General features: G+C 55.2%; 1 protein-coding gene and 1 long non-coding RNA gene across 2 annotated transcripts in view; one reads left to right on the top strand and one right to left on the bottom strand.

The window, feature by feature from the left end:
• Nucleotides 1–9,485, bottom strand: part of LOC127752351 (uncharacterized) — a 56,679-nt gene extending 47,194 nt beyond the window's left edge. Inside the window, exon 1 of the long non-coding RNA XR_008012328.1 lies at nucleotides 8,130–9,485. This is a non-coding gene — a long non-coding RNA (uncharacterized LOC127752351). The remainder of the gene's footprint in view (nucleotides 1–8,129) is intronic.
• Nucleotides 9,486–11,655: 2,170 nt separating this feature from the next.
• Nucleotides 11,656–20,077, top strand: part of LOC113203994 (histone-lysine N-methyltransferase 2B) — a gene marked incomplete in the record, with an annotated part of 17,459 nt that continues 9,037 nt past the window's right edge. The window contains 1 exon segment of the mRNA XM_052277336.1: nucleotides 11,656–11,990. Within this exon segment, the coding sequence (XP_052133296.1) occupies nucleotides 11,955–11,990 (36 nt within the window).

The following is a 20,077-nucleotide window of genomic DNA, read 5'->3' as shown; positions in this document are numbered from 1 at the left end:
CAACAGTGTAATTTCTTAATTTGTCATTGTGCCGTCGCACATCCACAGATAGGGCAGCCGAAGTCTTTTTCACCACCAGCAGCACCACCACCACCCTTTTTCCCCTTCTTCCAGTCTGATCAGAACGCAAAAAGTACAAATTTTCGGATGGTATATCCCTCTCTCTCCCATAAGTCTGCTCTTCTCTTCTAAAGAGATATCTCCACACTAAATAGCGAGGTATGATTTTTGTATGTAGGCTAGATGTGTACTTGTGCACACACTAATCTAGCGAAGGACAATTTTTGTACGAAAGCTAGATGTGTCTTTGTGCAGATTTCAACCAGATAAAAATTCGTATCTACCGTACATACAAAATACATCATTTTTACCTAGCCTAGGTACAATTTGTACCTTTGTACCGCCAAATTTGTATCTGATGAAAATGTGCCCAAAGACTTATCTTACCTACGTACGAAAATTGCCCCACCCCATTTCGAGTGCACATCTAAATCAAATACAAGTTTGTATCTACGTTACATGCAAAATAAATTATCTTTTACCCAGCCTAGGTATCTTGTGAAGATGTGCGCAAGGACACATCTAAACCAGGTACAAAAATTGTTCCTCCCTATTGAGCTGATGCAAATATCTGTCTGCAGGAGAAGCGATCGAGGAGCGTTACCCGGTACCCCTAGTACACCGAGCCCCTGATTGGATCCCCTATATTGAAATCTACTTTAATATTTTTTGCTGTATTTTTTTTTTTTTTCAGTTTTGTATTTAAGTTTCAACGAACGAGTTGTACATTTGTCATTTGTACATGACTGAACAGTTGTCTGGCCCTTCTGCTTTGAAAGAGCTACTCTAACGAGCTTTTGAAAACGACTGACAATTTTTAATCTTGGGTCACACCTGGAGAACAGAATGCCTACGAAAAACATTGGCAAACATCACTGAAATGCACTGTTTGAAAAATCTGTTATTTCAAGGAGGAACACTCGTTTAACATACTGCCAAAGTCCTTTGGAATTTACCGAAAACACTTCGGTAGAAGTATTGATAGGCGTGCGTACGCAAACGAAAAAACACGCTCAATCACCATTTGGCCATTACTCGCGCTTAGTACACTGTTAATGAATATCGTCATTTCACCATAATAATCTGTCCCAAATATTTGGTAATTGCGAAAGAAAACGAGTATCACACTTCTGACTCAATGCGCCATTTTTTGGCAATTTCAGTGCCTTTATAAAGGCACAACTGCACTAGCACCCTTCAGTTTTCCAGTGCATTCGTCAATTTTGTGTACAAAGTGACAAACTATTCGTAGTAGTACAAAACTATTTGCAGAGGCGTAACCACGACAAAAAAGTTGGGGGGGCCGTATTATGGGTTGCCTACCTACTAGGCGGACTCGAAGACCGTGTTATATAGAAGAATTAGGGTATTTTGAATAAAAAAAGAAGGGAATCAAGTGATAAACATAAAAAAAAATCTATTTGTCATAATAGTTCAAAAGATCATTCAACATCAAAGCAGTAAAATGAAAAATTAATTTAAACTTTTCCAAAACACTTCTCTCTGTCATCATTAGCGGAAGCAAAGTCCCTAAGAATACCAGTCAAATCCAGAGCCATACAGTAGCGTCTCGACCGACAGTCGGCATCGGCCCGAACTGATCAATTTAGTTCTGCTTAGTCGGTCTGAAAGTTGGGGGGGCACGGCCCCCCTAACTTGAAAGTTGGGGGGGCCGCGGACCCCCCGGCCCCCCCGGTGGTTACGCCATTGACTATTTGTAACATTACGTTTTAATTATTAGTGTCAATTTATCGGGTTGCTAAAAAGTGCTGCTGTCCGGGACCATTCTCTCCATACAAAAATCGTTGAGAGTATCGAGTTGGCAATTTTTGGATATTCGCTGAATATGGTCGGGCCAATCAAAACCATGTTAATTAATTAAATTATTTTGCTAGAACAATCAAAATTTCGTCCACATACCAAACTTATTGGTTTTGAGTTTGGTCCCCTAATTTAAACGTTTTTCTGTGTGTTGCGTGGCTTCACACGTAAACCCGTGTATGTCGAGGGGTGCCCAACTGTGGTATTTAGGTGTACATATACTTTGTAATCACTGGTAATCCCTCCCTGGTAATCCTTACACTCGTGAGGGTCATTTAAAAGGACAAATTTGTTGATTTAGACATGCATTTTTGTGCACATCTTGCCTAAATGCCAACGCGCATGTTTAATATGGCAACTTTGCATCCTTCGCATGGACTAAATCATGATTTGGCCAGTCAGAATGCAAATTTGTAACTTGCATGATAAAGAATCAAGAACTACTAAAGAGTTGCACAAAAATGGATCTTTCTCGGAACAAAAAATGTCCGTTTCGATTTAGAGTCAGTTGGATCATACCTAGTATACAAAGGTAGTCTTTGGTAATCATTGGTAATCTTTACAATTTGGTAATCCGGTGTACACATTTTTATGGATTTAGGCACCCCTCGGTGTATGTACATAGGAAGTATGTACTTGCCATAGCGCTACGCTATGTTGAGAGGACACACTAAGAAGTGTGTGCCACGCCCGAGTGTGCCATTCCAGGCATAGACTAGGAAGTGTGTGCCATTCCAGGCATACACTAGGAAGTGTGTGCCATTCCAGGCATACAGTAGGAAGTGTGTGCTTTCAAGTACACAAAACGAAGAATGTACTATTTACACAGTTGGGTTTACAGTGCAGGGCCAGCACTATTCACTGTAAAAAATACCGTCGCAAGTTTACGATTTATGTTGTAAATAATATTTACGAAACATGTTGAAAGTTTTATGACACCCCAAACTTCCAAGTCGATTTATAATACTTGTAATTTTACAATTTTAAATTGTAATTTTACGACATGCGTCAAGGAGAATTTTTCCCGCCAAGTAACTATTTTTCATACTGACTATTCGGAATAGATCATAAGAATTCGCGAGTTAATTTCAACTCGTGATAGGAGCAACCTATCCGGGGTTCCAACCACCGGGTACCAATCCCGTGGCACGCTTGCGCAATGCGGTGCAGTGTTGGTAGCCCTGGCGGCCGGTCGGGGTCGGTAGGCCTGCCTGCTTGGCCGGGCGGGATGACGCGCCATAGGCAGTACCAGTGCACCCAACCTCGGGGCTGGTTGGATGGGTCTTTCTTTAGCCTTTCCCCCCTTCGCGCATCCCTGCTACAGAAACATTTTGGAGCGTTCTGTATTTCAAGTTTTTGCCGGGTTCACAGCTTGTACTTGTTACCAGAGCTACTCTTGAGTCTTCCATTTTAGTTCTGTTCTGTTCTAAGCACTGGAATAGTCCTTCTCGACAGCACAAGTTCCAGTGTGGGGTGCGCCGCCCACCCTCCTTCCTCCTGCCCCCTCCTTTTCCCCTCCCTTTTCTCTGTACCATCTCCCTTATGCCCCCGCGGGTGGCCCTGATCCTCCCCTTTTCTCTCTCCCCTCCCCCTCCCCCACTTCCCGTTTCCCCATCAACTTTAGAAACAGGGTAACATCTAGAGGGCATAGGCAGGACTTATTTCATTTGTGCGCGTAAGATCTTGGCCCAGGTGCAAGTACAAAAATCAGGTGGATCAGAAAAAGGATTAAGACGTTCCTTGCGGCGTGAACACTATGTGGCCATGGGCATGGGTTAAGACCACTATGTGGCCATGGGCATGGGTTAAGACCACTATGTGGCCATGCGGCGAGAATGTGTTTTGCTGTTTTTTCCAAACAAGCAAGATAGGGTGTTTAAAAAAAAGTTTTGCCCGGTCGATAATGTTTAGGTGCATTTTGGTCGTACGAGTCCAAACGCCGACCTCCCCGCTGTCCTACGACCTCATTTACCCATTGCGCACCACGTTTGAAAATTTCAGCCGCGCCGGTGGAAATTTTTGTAACGATACTAGTACCCGCGGCCTCACAGTGGTGCGAGAAGTGGGGGCGAGGTTGGAGTACCCGGCGCGGCTGAAATTTTCAAACGCGCGTTGCGCAGTGGGTAAATGATGCCGTACGACAACGGGTAAGACGGTGTTGAACTCGGATGACCTAGGCACACTGAAAAATCACCGATCGGACAATTTTTCTTTTTTGAAACACCCTACCCTATGATGCCCAGCCGCAAGAAGCTTGTTAAGCTTTGGATGTGTATAAAATTTGGTGGCCTGCTACGTTATGGGCGTAGTTATAGAGCGCACGTTCTTTGAGATCAAAGACAAAAGACAAAAGCTGGATACGGGAGAGCTCATAATATTGGCTGAGATAGCCAATACAAGTGGGCAGCGGCAGGTTGTCATTTAATCCCCATTATGGCCTAGGTTTTCTGTCGTAGCTAATTCACGTCGACAGGAAATTCGAAAAGAAGCCGGCAGGTGTCGAACCTATTAGCAGATGCATAACGAAATCGCGACGACATTTTTTGTTTTGTGTCTAGCGCGAAGTGACCCCCATGGCCCCCTTAGTGACGACGAACGAGAAAGCCGACAGAAGCGGGCGGGACTCGATCCCGAACCAACCGCCCAGCCGGCGCGTCTTGAGCGACGCCTCAGGCCGCTAGGCCACCGCGCGCCTTGTCGGCGGTCAGTTTGGATCGTGATCGTGCACACCTTCCATTGAGAAGCGGGACAATCCAGACACCGCTTTTCTCCTCCACACATATCGGGGTCACTTCTGGACGCTAAAGTTAGTGCCGCTCCAGCTAATCCAAGAATTGGTCGTGACTATAAATCAAGTTTTGATCCTAAAGTAACCATTTTATCTCTCAGAGGAGATCGTGCTATTAGCCCGAAACGACATAACGCCCTGGCCACAGCAACAAATTATTCATGCGAGTGCTGCAAAATCTCTATTAGCTCTCAGAGCTAATATACCAATACAGGCACAGGAAAAGGTCGACTTCCTCCGATAGCAATGAGCGTGTCCCATCGAGCGAAGAGTATTAGCTGTAGAAGCTAAAACTAATAGCTGTCCCGAATCCAGCTAACAAATTAGCTCTGAAAGCTAAACTTTTGCTAAGCCAGCAAACCCTTTTTTTCCGTGGAGCTGAGTGTATTCAAGTAGTCCTGAACTATATTCTAGTGCATTTCCGAGCTGTCGCGAACAATACCTTATTTGTATCTCAGTATTCCCGGGCAGTACCTAAGACCCAAGTTCATCTGAGTCGTCCCGAGCAGTACGTGAGTGTTTCCGAGTTGTATGGTGCATCGGTGTGTCGAACCTGTTGAACGCGATGGTGAAGTCTGACTTCCTCTGTGTCTTACCTGTCTTATGGTTAATTCTAATGATTCCAGGACACAAATTAAATTGCTATTTTAGAGGTTTAAGTGACTCTTAGCGCCTTTCTCGTTTTACTCCCACACTGAAAATGCTAGAGTCAGATATCTTAGGTACTCTCACTCAATTTGAGTCATAATTTGCGATCCTCACCCAATGAGAGTGAGGTTCCCCACTGCAATTTGGCGAGTTCAGGGCTGACTCCTTCAGAGTGACAGTTCGGTGCAAATAGGGTAAGGCCTAATGGAGCGAGGCAAAGCCCAGAAGCGCCACTGCATTAATGCGCTTCAATGCGCATTGAAATGCACATTAAAGGTCACACATTGGTGACGCACTAAATGCGCATTAAATGCTGTAATGCGCATTTAATGCGTCACCAAGGTGTGACCTTTAATGTGCATTTCAATGCGCATTGAGCGCATTTAACGCGGTTGGCGCTACTGGGGAAATTGTCTCACTCATTTTGAGCACGACACCTCACTCAAAGGTTTGCAGTGCTGTCTTTTCTGACTCCGACATTCTCTTGTACGGGTACTTTCCGTTCTGAGGAGACCCCACCCCACGACCTCCTAAACCCCTGAATCAGCCAGAATTGTGAAGTCATTTCAGATTTAGTGTAGTGTGACGTATAAACCTTAGTACAATCTACGCGTATTTAATGCTTCACCAATGTGTCATCTTTTATGTGCATTTTTATGCGCTTTGAAGCGCATTTAATGCAGTGGCGCTTTTGGGGATGTTTTGTTCATTAGAGTGGCTTTCCATCCCAGAAACCTGGACTTTGTTTACACCGCGTAGATAGCGGTGTTTTTTCTGATGGCTACATCCCAAAAAGCAGGTAATTGAAATTAATCAAGTGTATTTTCTTGAAATATGTGCATTCACTTGATCGCAAGTAGGCCTACCTGTTTTTCAATGTCTCGGCTTGGACAGACTTGGACAGCTTCGAACTAGAGTCGGTTTTGTGGCCGACAGCCCACAAGCAGATTCGAGAACGTAACCAGGAATGGAAAATTAAGAATTTAGATCCTTTTTGTTCGTTGCCTTTACTCTTGGATGCCATAACCAATCAATCTAGAAACATTTGGAGGGGGTGTAAAACGATGCGCTCGAGTTTAAATCCCATAAGAACTTCCTTCAAATAATACCTCCTTCTTGAACTTTTCTAGCGAAGAACAATTGAATTCGCCAAAAATAGAACATAACACGTTTTGCATTGTTCCCAGCTGGGAAGAAGTAACAACTCGAAGAAATTTCTAATGGGATTTGAACTTGATTACATCCTTTTACATACATACTCCAACCGTATATACGCGGTTCTACGAGTTTGCATTCATCGGCTGAGTAAATGGCAAAAAAATGACTAGGAACAAAAACATTAACTTTCCATCCCTGGACGTAACAACTGTTCGCTCTCATTTCCTTGCTCGCGGTGTATGTTACGGAGAATTTTGTGCAAACGTAGTACGGATCCCAAATCATCCGTAATACGCGTATGAAGTTGAACGAAAGGTTACGGATGAAGGCATGTTTGAAATGTGGATCAAATTATCCGTAATACGGACAACTCCATCCGTATTACAGATAATTTGTGATCAATATTACGTTTGCACAAAATTCTTCGTAAGCGAGTCCGTAAGTAAATGAGTGTTCCCCTCCCGCCAGAACAAACAAATTTGAGCGGAATATGGTTGCCAAAAGTGTCTCGGACGAAAGCCTGTCTAAAGCCTCTATCTTGTAGTGCTCTGGTCTTTTGACGTCTAGAACACGCAACGGGCATAGCCGCGATACTTCCGTGATACTTGTGATTTCAACAAAAACCACTCAGGATGACGACAGGATCGTCCGATTCGGTCCTATTTCTAAAAATAAATTTTAAGGGGCATTTAAATTTGACTTGGGTCCTGGGGTTTTGGGGTTGGTTAGGTGTCACAGGTATGTATTTCGAAAATTCCCGGAAAAATTTCATACCAAACGAGCACGTTCATAGGGCTCCTCACAAATTTCTAACGCTCTGCAAATCTAAGTGCGTATGTGTGTGTAGTTAACCCGTGTGCATGCATACATGCATTAATTGCTTATGGCTCCCTATTTTAACACGATTTTAACTGTAATTGGGTATTTTGATGTCCATTACATCCATTACTTTTGGTGACAAATTTGCGACTTTCACTTGACTCGCCCTATGTACTTACCCCTCGGGCATGCTAACATTTAATTAGTTGCTGGCCGCTGGATCGTAACTACATCAACGAAAGGTACCATCACACATGTAAGTGTAAGGCAGCCTCTTTCATTGTACGTTCCGTATCCCCCCGCGGCTGCAGTGCGCTGCTAGCTGCGCCGTCTGGGGTATGCTGCCCGCATTGCACTCCATCCCCCAGGCATCATCCGTAAGGACTCTTTTCCCCCAAATTAAGAAATGTATGTATTACATATATCTGCGCTCAAATGCGTTGTTCAGACAGCTCCAGCATAATTTGTACAATGTCACAAAGTCCTGTGACATTCTCGATGCTGGTAGCCGACAGATCGCTGTCGTAAGTTTTTTCGTGTCTAGCTAAATTTTTATTTGTCACTTTGTTTGTGCAGGGATAGTTGGATACATTTGCATGCGTCGTTACATTTGTTTGCTTCCACACAAAAATAAAACCATCCACCTGACTTAACCTCTGTAATGTGGAGCGAGTATCGAGCTGCTTGAAAGTGAATCAACAACCACTGCCCTCCCCTTTATTACCCAAGTTTTGCAGTTGTCGAATTTAGGTGTTTTTTTTGCATAAACTTCTTAGGAGGATTCTTTTTCTTGCGCCCTACCCATATTGGCGGTCATAAATTTCACAGGGAATACCTGATGATTTTCCCGCCCAGCTGGAAATGTTGACGATGCCAACCGTGTTTACTGCTCGGGGTGGCTCTGTCAGGAATGTCCCACTCCCACAGGCTCGGCTCGGCACGTGTAGTTCGGTAAAAACACCACCGTAGCAGCACTGTCGTTGCCCTTGGCTGCCTGCTGCTGGGAGGGAGGCCGGTGTGGTGAGGTTCGCGCGGTGCGGCGGGACGGGACGGCCGGGAGGCAAACGAGGCTCGGCGCGGGACGGTGCGGGCGGGCGGGCGGACGGGAAGGCGGACGCACGGGCGGACGGGCGGGCGGGTGGCCGGGCGGGGGCCGGGCGGCCAGGGCAGGCGCGCCGAAGAGATCCGCCTGCCTGCCTGGCGGGTACGACGACCACGGCCTGGGTGCGACGTAGTCCTGACGTAGACGTAGGCTAGTCCTGACGCAGTTCCCCGCCAACCAAGTCTCGTCTAGGCCCGCAGACTTAAAGAGATGAGATTCTCCCGATGTATTGACTTAACTAATCGCGATGCATCTGTTGGATGTATTGGCTCTTGGTCATGGAGGTAGAAGAACTAGACCAGGTTGGCGTCCGCTGGCAGCCTCCGGGCCCAGCAGTGGCGCCCAGACCGGCCGGTGCACGCCGGCCTCTGGCGACAGCATTGCCGCCAGATTCAAACCCATCGCGCCTTCCTTCATTTGAGACGCTCTATCGGTGCAGGTGCCGCGTGGGTGGGGGGTGGAGGTGGGGGGAGACACAAGAAAAAGAGAACTGAAGGAAAGGGATTTGTTAATTCTTTTCCTTTTGCACACACAGCGCGCACATCGCACAAACACCACTCACCCTTAATACATGGTCCATCTCTCTCCCACCGCAGGGGAGCAGCTGCCCCAACTTCTCTCGTCATCTCTCTCTTTCTCTCCCTTCTTGCCTCCACCACCCCTCCCCTCACTTGCTCTCTCATTCTCCGTCTCTCCCTCTCTGGCCGCTCTCGCTCTCTCAGCCAGTATTATTCTATATTTCTCCTTCTCCGCAGTTTTCTTTTTTTATTCATTTCCTCCGTCCCCTCTTTCCCTCATTTTCTTCGCATGATGGCCCCCTCCATCACCACCGCAGCAACGTCGTTCCCTCTTTCCTGTTGGTCTTCTTTTCTCTCTCGCTCTGCCGGCGGCCCCCCTAGCACCGTCTCACTTCACTTTTATTTTCTGCCCGTCCGCCTTCCCACCCTTATTCTCGGTCTCTCCGCTTTGCTCTCCTCTTCGTTTTATCTCCCGTGTTTCTTCGCTCCGTCTCTCTCGCTCTCGCGCAATATTCATATCGGTACATCTCTCTCAAATTCTATCATTTTGTGTCCCTCTCCGCTCCGCCGCTCCGCCTGCTCCGCTACCCTCCCTGGCGGCCACCCGGCCGTCTGTCGGCCCCGTAGGTCTGTCTGCCTGCTCTCCGGTTCCCCTGTCCTCCGCACGCCCCTCCCCTCCCTTCCCCCTCCCCTGCTCTGACTCTGCCAGCCCCTCTGTGTACGAACTGCCGCGCTGCTCGGCTCGACTTTATCCCAACCGCTAGCTGGGCGGGTCCGCATGCGACGCCGACGGACGTCACGATAATTTCGTCACAGCCCAAGGCTCTCCGGTCATGGGGACCGAACATAGCCGAACTTGTACGAATTCTGGTGTCTGTGTAGGTGCATGAGGTACTCTCCGGTACTCGTATGGACCATTTCTGGGTGAAACAAGACGATTTCGAATTTTGGTTCTTTTCCTGATTAATGGAACATTTCGGCATTTTTGGTCCATTTCCGAAGAATGGCCCCCTCTCTTCATGTTACGTTTTTGGGGCATATTTGAACGTTCGGAGTAGTGGGTAGAGAGTATATGCAGCTTGGCGCGTTGCGGCCAGTTGCGTTGCGGCCTCTCCGTTCGCCGCGGCCTTACGCGAGCACCGCTCCGTCCTGCTCCGCTGTGGCGGGGCGCGTAGCGAGCCGCGGACATACTCCACAAGTCGGTGCATTCTAGCAAATACTGGAGACTTGACGTGGTTAGCTCCCGCCTGCTCTCCCCTCCCCTCCCGCTCCGCTCCGCCACGCCCCCTCCCCTCTATCCTCCCGCGGCAGGGCAGCGCCAGCGCGCTATCCCGCAATACCCCTTGCCTCTCTCTCTCCTTTCGACTTCGACCTGCTTGCTCTAGGAGGCCCAGGCCGGCCAGCAGGCCCCGGCCCGGCGTAGCCCGGCGGCGCCGTGGCGCGCGATTTAAAAGTGTCACACTCCAGCGCGCCGCCCCCGTCTTTGGGAAAAAGAAAAGTGTGGAGGGTTGGGAGTTGGAACGAGAGAAACGAAAGGGGGGCAAAGGAAAACTCTATGTGACTCTCCGACTTTATTCCTGTGGCTCTCATTTTTAGTCATTTTCTTTTTCAGGAATAAAGAGAGGGGGAGCGGGGGGGGGCATCTATCCTCTAGTATTTTCCATCGGCAACCACCTCGATGTCCTCAGCGGCAAATTCATCGTCATTAGAAATCGCTCCTGGACACGCCTCTTGTGAGGAGTCTTACGTGATGAGACTTCCCTCTCGGGGTCGGCGTTGTGAGGTGTAGGAGAAGGGGGACTTGGTGCATTAGCACAGGCAAGGCGGTGTTCTCCCCCCAGGACGGCGTGTATGTGCCCAGCCTGGGGGTTGGAGCGGGGGCGGGACTTGGTCCATGAGCACAGCCAAAGCTCGGTGCACGAGCATGTGCACGGCCCGCAGTCGGGCTGCGCGGTGCACTGCACGTGCGCGCCCCGGGAGCTTTGGCAGGTGACTGAGCGTCGCGGAGCCTCTCTTCTCCGTATTATTGGAGGCGCAAGTGCGTTGGCGCCACCACGCGCTGCTCCGCGGTGCGCCACGCTCCGCCACTTCAGGGCATCCCCCTGCCCCTCCCAGGGCTGCCAACGGCGCTCGGCCCTCCGGCCCGCCGCCACCCGCCATGCGATTGTAGCCGAGTCATACGCGATAGAGCCGGGCCAAGCCGAACTCGCCTCCTCCTGGCTGCTGCTGGCTCACTCGGCCACCGCCTGCTCGAATACGTCCTGAAACAATCCACAGGGCTGGGAGAACGTTGTGTTTTCGCGGAGAAGGCTACGAACTAGCGGGGGCGCGGACCCGCGCCGCCCAGCCCGGCCCCGTCCCGCGGTGCCCGCCCCGCGGAGCTCGCGGAGCCGGGCCGGGGCAGCCAGGGCTACCACCCCCCTCGCTATACCATCATGTTATGTCAAAGTGGTTGCTGCGGCGGCGGCGCCCCACGCCGCTGCTACTGCCGCCCCCGCGCCGACGCCAACGCCGCTGCGGTGGCCGCTGACGCAGCGCCGCGGCGTGCGCGGGCTGGGGCGGCGGCGGCGGCGGCCGCGCTGGCGCCCGATGGGCCGGGTGGCCCGTGGCCCCATGGCAGCCCATGGCAGCGGCACCAGACGAGCTCAGCCGCGCCGGATCGAGCCGAGCCGAGCCGCCGCGCACAGCGCCACGCCGAGCCGGCCACCGAGCCGAGCCGAGCGAGTCGAGCCGCGCCGCCGTGATGAGGGCCGAGCCGAGCCGGGCTCACGGCTGAAGTAAACTGGGAGGGCAGGGGAGCCGAAGCGGAGCCGAAGCGAGCCCGAAGCCGCTCCGAGTCCCGAACGCTGGCCGAAGTGGCGCAGGGAAATTCCAGCGAAGCAAGGCAGGCTTGCCGGGCTGCCTCAGCGCCGAGCCGAGCGCGCCATGGCGAACGGCGAACAGTGAAGCTAGTGCATGGCATGAGAGAGCACGTCCCTACGTAGCGTCGTGGAGGCAGCGCTGAGATGGTGTACCCGGCAGTTCTTCGCAACTTCCCTGGATGCTGAATACGGCCGATATGTGGTGTGATGTTCAGGTAAGAATGTAGGGAAACGTGTGACAAGTGTGCTTCACCGTTGCCGCCCTGTTTGGGCCAAATTTCGTGAATTTGTGATAGTTTTTATGGTGCTGTCATCGTCTCTGAACACTGGATATTCAAGTTACCCACCAAGGATTATAAAGTGTAAAGTGAAGTGAATTGAAGATTGAATGTGCTGTAGTGAATGACTCGAAGACATCACAATGGATTTTCTACGGATGACACTTGTGGTTTTTATCACTTCGTAGCAGACGAAGGGTGTGAGGTTATGTTGTTATGGTGATGTGCTTTCACGCACACACCTATCAACAGAAGTGAAGTTTTTCGTCAGTGAATTGTGCTGTACGGATCTAAGAAACACCAAGCAGTGAGTCACAAATGCCTGCGTTTTCTGGAAACAAAACAATGTGACATTTGTGCATCCAATCGAGCTTGAGGTGATGCGGGTCCTCCCGTTGATGGTGTCACTTCACAATAATTTGCCAGTATTCACTGTTACCATGTTTCTCTGTCTGTCACTTTTGGAAACGGCAGTTTTGTCCTGGCATTGCACTTCGCCATCTCTAAGGTCTTAACGCACGGATTCTTGTCCTGTCAACTTGTAAACCTTTTAGCGTCTGCTCGATTTAGCCGTCGGTTGACATTCGGAGCGGCGCGCCGGGCTGCACTCCAGATTGCCTCGAGACGCCGCACCGGTAGCTTAGCAACCTGATGCTGCATTTCGCGGGTGGCCGCGCTGTCAGGGGCACGTAGCTGCCTGCGCTCATTTAGATGTCAAATCGGAGTTTGAGACACGTCCCACCGTGCGCCCTCAATGCCCGTGGCGGTGTTAGGCGGCAACTACTGCTTGCACTGCACGACCACAGAATTTATTTTCTGTCGGAACCAGCTGAATATAGTTTCGGCGTCGAGGGGTGTTCAGCCCTCGTATGTTTTATGGCGAAGATCGTCTGATTCCTTCCAATTTAAATCGCGTTCGGTTGTGACACGACAGACTCCGCACATATTTTCATCTTTCGTCTGTGAGCTGCCTTTTTGACAGCTAGCCTCGAGGCGGGGGAGTAGGGAGAGGGGGGGGGGGCGAGGGTGGCTGGCAGGACAAGTTGATGAGAATCCTGCCTTCTTTTTTCCACGGTCCGGGCTGTGCTCCCCGCCTTATACTGGACGGGGGGGGGGGGGGGGTATAAGCCGGGGCTGCAGCCCGGACAGCCGCGCAGGTAGGCAAGCCGGAGCTCAGGTATGCGGCCTGGCGGCGCGCGGGGAGCCTCCGCAGCGCCGCAGCTCGCTGCTGCTGCTGCACCCTCCTCGCAGGGACAATGCGTCTCGTCGGGGTCGTCTGCCTCGCCTCCACGAACCACACCGGCCCGTCGGCCTGGCCCGGGCCGCCACCCACGCACGTAGTATATAGTAGTAGTACAGCGCGCACGATGTGAGGGGCCGGCCGGGGGACGCAGAAGAGGGCTCCGCGCTCACGCCGGGGAAAGTCTTTTGTAACCCCCTTTTGTTTGCATGCGAGATGATGATGACCTGACAACTTGTCAATAGCACTCGCACCTGCGCGACCTTTTCGGCCGGTGTCCAGCCACTTGACTCAGATGGTGCTGGAGCCCCTCCCCCCTGCCCCTGACGCAACCCCCGGGCGGGGGTGGGTGTCTCGGGGGGAAAGACGCGTGTTACGGCGGTCCATTGCGTCACGGGCCCGGCGGGGCTGACCGCCGGGGTGCGTTGCATCCTTATGCAATGTGCGTCCTGGCCACCCCTGTGCCCGCCCCGCGCCGCCGTGAGCCGCCCCGCGCCGCCGTGCGAAAAGCGATGGGGCGGCGCGGGGGAGCGGGGACATGGCTTATCGCGCTTATCAGCCGCTCGTCTGCCCCGTGTCGTCACAGTCGTCACTCGGCTCGGCCCGTTATCTGGCTGCTGCGCCCAGGCGGTAGGCAACACTTCGCTCCGCGCCGCCGTCGCTCCCCGCCCGAGCGGCGCCCGACCGCGAGGCAACCCGCACGGCCCGCGCCCTCCCTCCGTCCAGTTTGCCTTTCTCTCCCCCCCTGCGGAGGAGCGCTGAGCGATGATGCTCCGGCCTGGCCTCGCAGCTTCACCAGGAGGGCGCGCACGAGTAGCATTGGCCGAGTGCCTGGGCCGGGCCGGGGTAGCTCCGGCACGGGCGTGTGCGTGTGATTGTGAACAGGTTGTCGACACGTGGAACAGCACGTGGCTGCCAAGCGAAACATAAACAGAGAGACAAACGACACTCCTCGCCCAGCTTCGCCCCGCCCCGCCCCACGGCCGTAGGTGGCTGTCGCGGCCCCGCGCTCCCCCGCGCCGCCCCCCGCAGACAATGGCTTTGGCGCCGGCAGCGGTCTAGGGCCGGCCGGGCCGCGTGGTCCCGTTCACCCTCTCATCTGACACCGCTAGGGGTAGTTCGCCGAGGCACGTTGAGAGTCCCGGGGCAAATAAGCTATGCCGACTGCAAAAATTTTCTCAACAATTTCCCTTGCAAGTTTGAAGTGCATAAAATTTTCAAGCGGCTCAGCCAGCCATCCGAAAGGGGGGTCTCGCTGCCAGGTGGACAGCCGCGGCACGGCCCCGCCCCGTGCTCGCGCTGCTGGCGCTGCGCGGGCGGACGTGGGGTGGGAGCAGGCGGGGCGAGAGGGACCCCGCCGATGGCGCCAGGGAGCCCCAGGGCGGCCCAGGATGGCGTGGACGCGGTGCTGCGCGGAGCCGTGGGACGGGGCGGCTGGGGCTGGGACGGGTTGCCAGCCCGCTATAGTTAGCCGCGCGCGCGGGCGCCCCGCACCGCCCTGCCCCTGCTGCTCGGTCCCTGTCGGTCCCCGACGCCGCTCCGCGCCGCGCCACGCCGAGCTGTGACGACGTAGCGGTGGCGCGAGGCCCGCGGCTGTGTGCAGATACCCCCCCTGTGACGCGCCAAAGCGAGGAGTATCGACAGGCTTGATGGACGGCTGAGGGAGCGGTAAATGCGCTCTGGCTGGTACTTCCCCCCAGCAGCAGGCGCAGCAGGTCGGGTACTGCGCAGGGCGCCGGGGGAGGGCGCCAGCGCGGTGTGACGGTGGCGGTGCTGTGGACCAAGGATCGTAGGGGTTCGTCTCGGGGTGACGGAGGACGCCGTCAGACCTCGGGGACTGGCGAACCATGGGGGCAGCCCTCGGCGCCGTGCCCGCCCAAGGTTATCCTGTACGGGGCGGACTGGTTGTGTGTTCGAATACCGCGGCTGCGCGGCCGAGCCAAAGTGGACTCGTGGCGGTGGGAGCGAGCCAGCGTGAGCCAGCCAGACGGGCTGGGCCGGGCTGGCGGGGCCGGGCTGGGCGGGCGACTCTCAGGCCAGCGGCCGGGCCGGGCTGACTGCGGAGGCTACACACCACGACGGCTGCGCCCGACCAACAGAGCTGGGCTGGGCGAGGAGGATTCTGCCCTCGTCCTCATTAGTAGGACCGAAAGTTACACACTACCTCGTATTATCCAAGCGCTAAATTTCTGGCTCGTTTTCTGGTCATTTTAGTGCATTTTGAGAAAAATTGCGCCATGGCTGAGTTGAGAAACTTATTGCACTCATTCTGCTGAAGCTAGATTTGAATCGAATGACAATTTCGCCGGTGCCACGTTTAGAGACGAGCTGCGAATGTCGGCCCGTTGGTTGTTTTAGCCTAGCCATAGCCATTTCACTCTGGAGGTACCCTCTCCACGACTGTGTAGCCCAGCCCGAACTCTAGCCAGCCGTGGAGGCACAAGGCAAGACGCGCTGCCGGGCTCGCCTCGACGGGGGCCCCGGCGGGTGCGGCTCGACCCGGGCCTAGAAACCAGCGCGGTGCCCTTGTTCGGCGAAAACTGACAACTCAAGTGCGACCCCTAGCTTCATGAAATTTTCTGTTTTGCCTTAAGGGCAACATTTAAATATCCTCGGCTCGCGGTGCGGGTGGCACTCTCCAACAGCAGCTCGACAAGCCCCCGCTGTCTTTCAGATTGCGCCCACTCCGCTTCCACTGTGCGATTCAAATTTTTGCGAGCGGCGGTGGTGCTCGGTGCAGCGCGGATAGGAGGGCCCGAGTGCCTGGAGCCCTGCACTGTCCCGGTGCGCACGGCTGGCCGGCGGGAGGGCCTACCCGCGAGGCGCTCCACGCGCCGCCGTGGCGCAGGCGGCTCAGCGCGGCCGGGGGAACGGAGGGGAGGGGTGGAGGCAGCGCACGGCCAGCAGCGAGCTTGGCCGCCCGTCTGCTGAACAGCGGAGTTTCCTTCTCCCTCCCTCCCGCCCTCAGGCTGGGCGTAACGCCTCCCTTTCTCGCTCTGCCGCATGCACCCGTTGAACGAACAAGTCACCCCCCGGTGTCCCGCGGCCGAGGCCTCGCGGTCCACCCCGCTGCGTTTGGTCCGGTGGACTATAAGTCCCGAGCTGGAGGAGCGGGCGGAGCGAGGCTGGCGTGATGAGGCGCTGGCCTGGTGAAAGAAATCGGTACATACCCGCGTAGCGAACGCATGCCTTCGAGTTATGGTCGCGCTCCGGGTGCGATCTCCCCCTTCTTGCCTGCAGCTTGCCTGGCCCCGGCACACTCCCGTGCAGTGCCCTAACGCGGCCCCTTCCATGTTTCAGGTAAACACTGGACCAGGAATCGGCCCTCGAATGATGCTGCTTAGTGATGCGGCGAAGTTTGCGCGGCCCGGTGCGGTGTAAGCTGGGTATGTCACGGTCCTCAACTTCGGATCGCCCTTTTGCCATTACTTTTGTCCTTACATAATTGTCTTTTTCCTTGCATTTGTACTCGTCTGTTTCACTTGGCCACTCTCTGAAGTTTCATTGTATTGATCGTTGGTACGGCCGGTGGCATTTTGACCCTTCTCTGCCTTCCGATAGGGTATCGCACGCACAGTGCTGTGCTCCGGCTGTTTTTGCCTCTGTCGAGTTGGCTGTCTTGTGTGGCGCAGCCGGGCGCTGCGGGCTGCTAAGTTGGCAGACCCTGAAGACGCGGCGGCGCGGTGATTCAAAGCGGTGCGCGGAGCTGAGCCCGGGGAGGGGGGGCGGAGGGGGGACTCGCCCGCGGCCCACGTCTACTTCACGTTTCTCTGCTGGCGCAGCTGGGTCGGGCGCGGCAGCGCGGCGCCATCTAGCGGCAGAAACTCGAAGCTCGTCCGCCCCTCGTAGCCTGGCAGCTCCGGCCCGCCCCTCCCACCACCCCTATGTTTCCTCCCCTGTTCCCTTCTCTCTATCTCTCTCCTCCCTTCTCTTTCGCTCTGCCCTCCCTTCCACCCCAGCCAACGCTACGGTGGTGGTTGCTGCGCGCTGGAAGCAATGGGAGTGGCGGCGAGGGTAGGGAGGGGGGAGTAAAATAATGGTATTAGATTTACAGAGGGTGGATGGGCGGGTGGTGGTGGTGGTGGGCGGTGTGTCAGGGGCGGAGGAGGGTGGGGGAGTATTTCCGAGGGACACAAGGGAGAATGCGGGGGATGAAAAAGTTCTCTGCCGGTGGGGAAAAAAAGAGAGGGGGAGCGGAGCAAGAGCAGGAGGGGTAGGAGAGGGGTGCTGACGAGGGATGGGGTGTTCGTCTGGTACCACCCCAACCCCACCTGCATTCGTCGCCGTAATAATAGTGTTCAGCTTTTTTGCATAGCGAGCTGGTCTTTGCAATTTTGTTTGTCTCGTCTCCCAATTAAGGCCCTCATTGCAGCATTGCTCCGGACAGTTTTCTTTTCTTGTTTCCCCCACATCCAATTTTTCAGTTTCATTAGTTTTCGTTGTTTCAGTAATTTTCAAAGAATGTGTCAAAGTTGATATTCACTCGGAGGAGGCGGGGAGGCGCGCGGGATTGGTGCGCTTTGCCGGTCGCGCGCGCGGGTTTGTAAAGAGCCGCGCGACTTGGAGTAAACTCGCGACGACAAAAATACTCCCGGCTGCCTTCCTGCTGCTGGCTCCGACTCGACTCGACCCGTCCCGACTCGGCCCAGCCTCGGCTCGGCGCCCAGGCAGGAGTAGAAAGTACCCACGGGGACGAGGGCGAGGAGGAGCATGAGCGTGAAGGGGGGTAGTCCCCTCCGCCCCCCTCTACTCCCCCCAATGGCCTCCGAGCCGAGTCGAGCCCGGCCCGTTGGAGTGCTGCCTGGCTGCCTGGCCTGGCCGTCGTGAGAGTGGCCGAGGCGTAGCGAGCAGCACCGGCCTGGCTGGCTATGGGACCTCTCTCTCGCGAGCGCTCGCCCTCTCTCCCTCTCTCCCAGTGGGAGCTAAGGCCCTGGCGCGGCGCCGGCTATACTCCGTTCCCTCTAACCTGCGTCTCTCTTGGACGGCTGCCTCTCTCGCTCCGACTTACATAAACTGCTTTGCCTCGCCTGTTGCTCGCCGCACCGCCATTGTTGCCACATCTTAAGTTGCGTGTCGGTCGCAACAATGTTGAAACCGCCCCGCGGTGCCCGTGGTGGGCCTGTCCCTGCCCCTGAAGACCTTCCCCCTGTTCACGGGCTGCTCCGGGCCGTGGTCGCCGAGCGCGCGCCTCCCCCGCGACCCGGAGTCGCCGGGTGCCGCGCGGCGCGGCGGATGAGCGGCGGGGCAGCGGCCCCTGTGGTGATTCAGGCGCGATGCGCGGGGCTCGAGTTCGAGGGAAGTCTCCGCTGAACGCATTCGAAGGGGCTACGACCGCCGACTCGGCTTACCCGTTGCGCGCGGGGAGTAGCGCTGCAATTGTTAGTGTCAACACATGGCTGGAGTAGTACGTGCGGGGCGGCCTTGCGCCCCTCTCCGCCCCGCCCCGCCCCGCCCCGCGCGGCCGCGGCACATTTGTCTCTGGACACTGGCCGGGGCGGGCGGCCGCGAGCCAGACCCTCCGGGGATGCAGCGCGGCGATCAGCTGATGTACCACTCCCCCCGCCCGTCTCCTTCCTCTCCGCCCCTTCATCAAACTTGGAAATGCGGCAGGGTCTACGTTTGCGGTCGGTCTCAGCTGTCTCTGAAGGACGGAACGGGACGGGGCGTTGCCGACAGAGTCTTGTCCGTCGGGGGGTAGACGGGAGTTCCAGGGAAGACGGCACTCCGCCACAACACACAACCCCGTCGCACGACCCCTTCCTGCCTACGCGGCTCTGGCCGATCACCTGCGACGTTCTGTCCATATACCTCACTCATTTTTGGTCACGTGGTTTATCCGTCATTTCCCACCATTTTCTACTTTTCCTCCCTTCTGCATCTGGCACGACCATCCGGCGGGACGGGACCCGCAGGGGCGGGGCCAGGAGGCGGAGGGAAGGCTGCTGCTGCATGACTCGGCGGGGCCGGGCCGGGCAGGTGGGAGAGGAGAGAGGAGGTCGCCAGCCTGCTCCCCGGCGGGCCCGGTACGGCCGGGAATGCCCAGGAGGCTCGCACCCTTTCGGACTTAGCCTTCCCTCGGCGTCTCTTTGTGTGCGTTTCGGATTGTGACATCATCCAGCCGCACGGGGGTGCGATCAGCCGCCCGCCAGTCCATAAAACAATGCCGGCCTGTCAGGTTGTAAACACCCCCGACCTGCCGCACCCCGGCCCGGCCCGGCCCGGCCCGGCGAGGAGCACCTTTTGGCACATGGCTGAGATTTACAGCTGGGGCGGATTGACGGATTACAGATCGCTTTGCTCCCTTCGCGCCCGCCCCACCTCGCCCCGCCCACCCGCCTCGACGGCTGGCTCGGCTCGGCTGGGGGTTGTAAAAGTGTGCCCTTCGCCCCCCGGCGCGGCGAACCCGAGTCTCGGGCTTCGTGGCGCGTGCCGCGTGCGCGCTTCGTGTCCATCTGTCGGCGTGCGAGACGACGCCGGGCGGGGCTGGGCGGGGCGGAGCGGGCGAGGGGCCCAAGAGGCTCACGTGGTAGCTCGTCAGCACGAGCCGGACGCCCGCTCGGGGCGAACGCTGAGTCTGCAAATGAGGCCGAACTGGAGTCTATCCATGTCTCCGTACACCAAGGACAGCATAGCATGTCGCTATAAGACATAGTTCAACTTTTTAAACTTTTGAACTCAATCCTAAATTTGCGCAAAAATTCTTTATATCTCCTGCGCTCATGCTCATGCTTTTTGCTCACTCTCCTCTCTTCCCCCGTAGTTCCCTCTCTTGCTCTCTCTCTCT

The sequence above is a fragment of the Frankliniella occidentalis genome, unplaced genomic scaffold, assembly GCF_000697945.3.
Source record: "Frankliniella occidentalis isolate FOCC.00 unplaced genomic scaffold, Focc_3.1 Scaffold10, whole genome shotgun sequence".
Classification (NCBI taxonomy): domain Eukaryota; kingdom Metazoa; phylum Arthropoda; class Insecta; order Thysanoptera; family Thripidae; genus Frankliniella; species Frankliniella occidentalis.
Note: the sequence above shows the minus strand (reverse complement) of the source record. Positions and strands in the feature narration are given on the sequence as shown.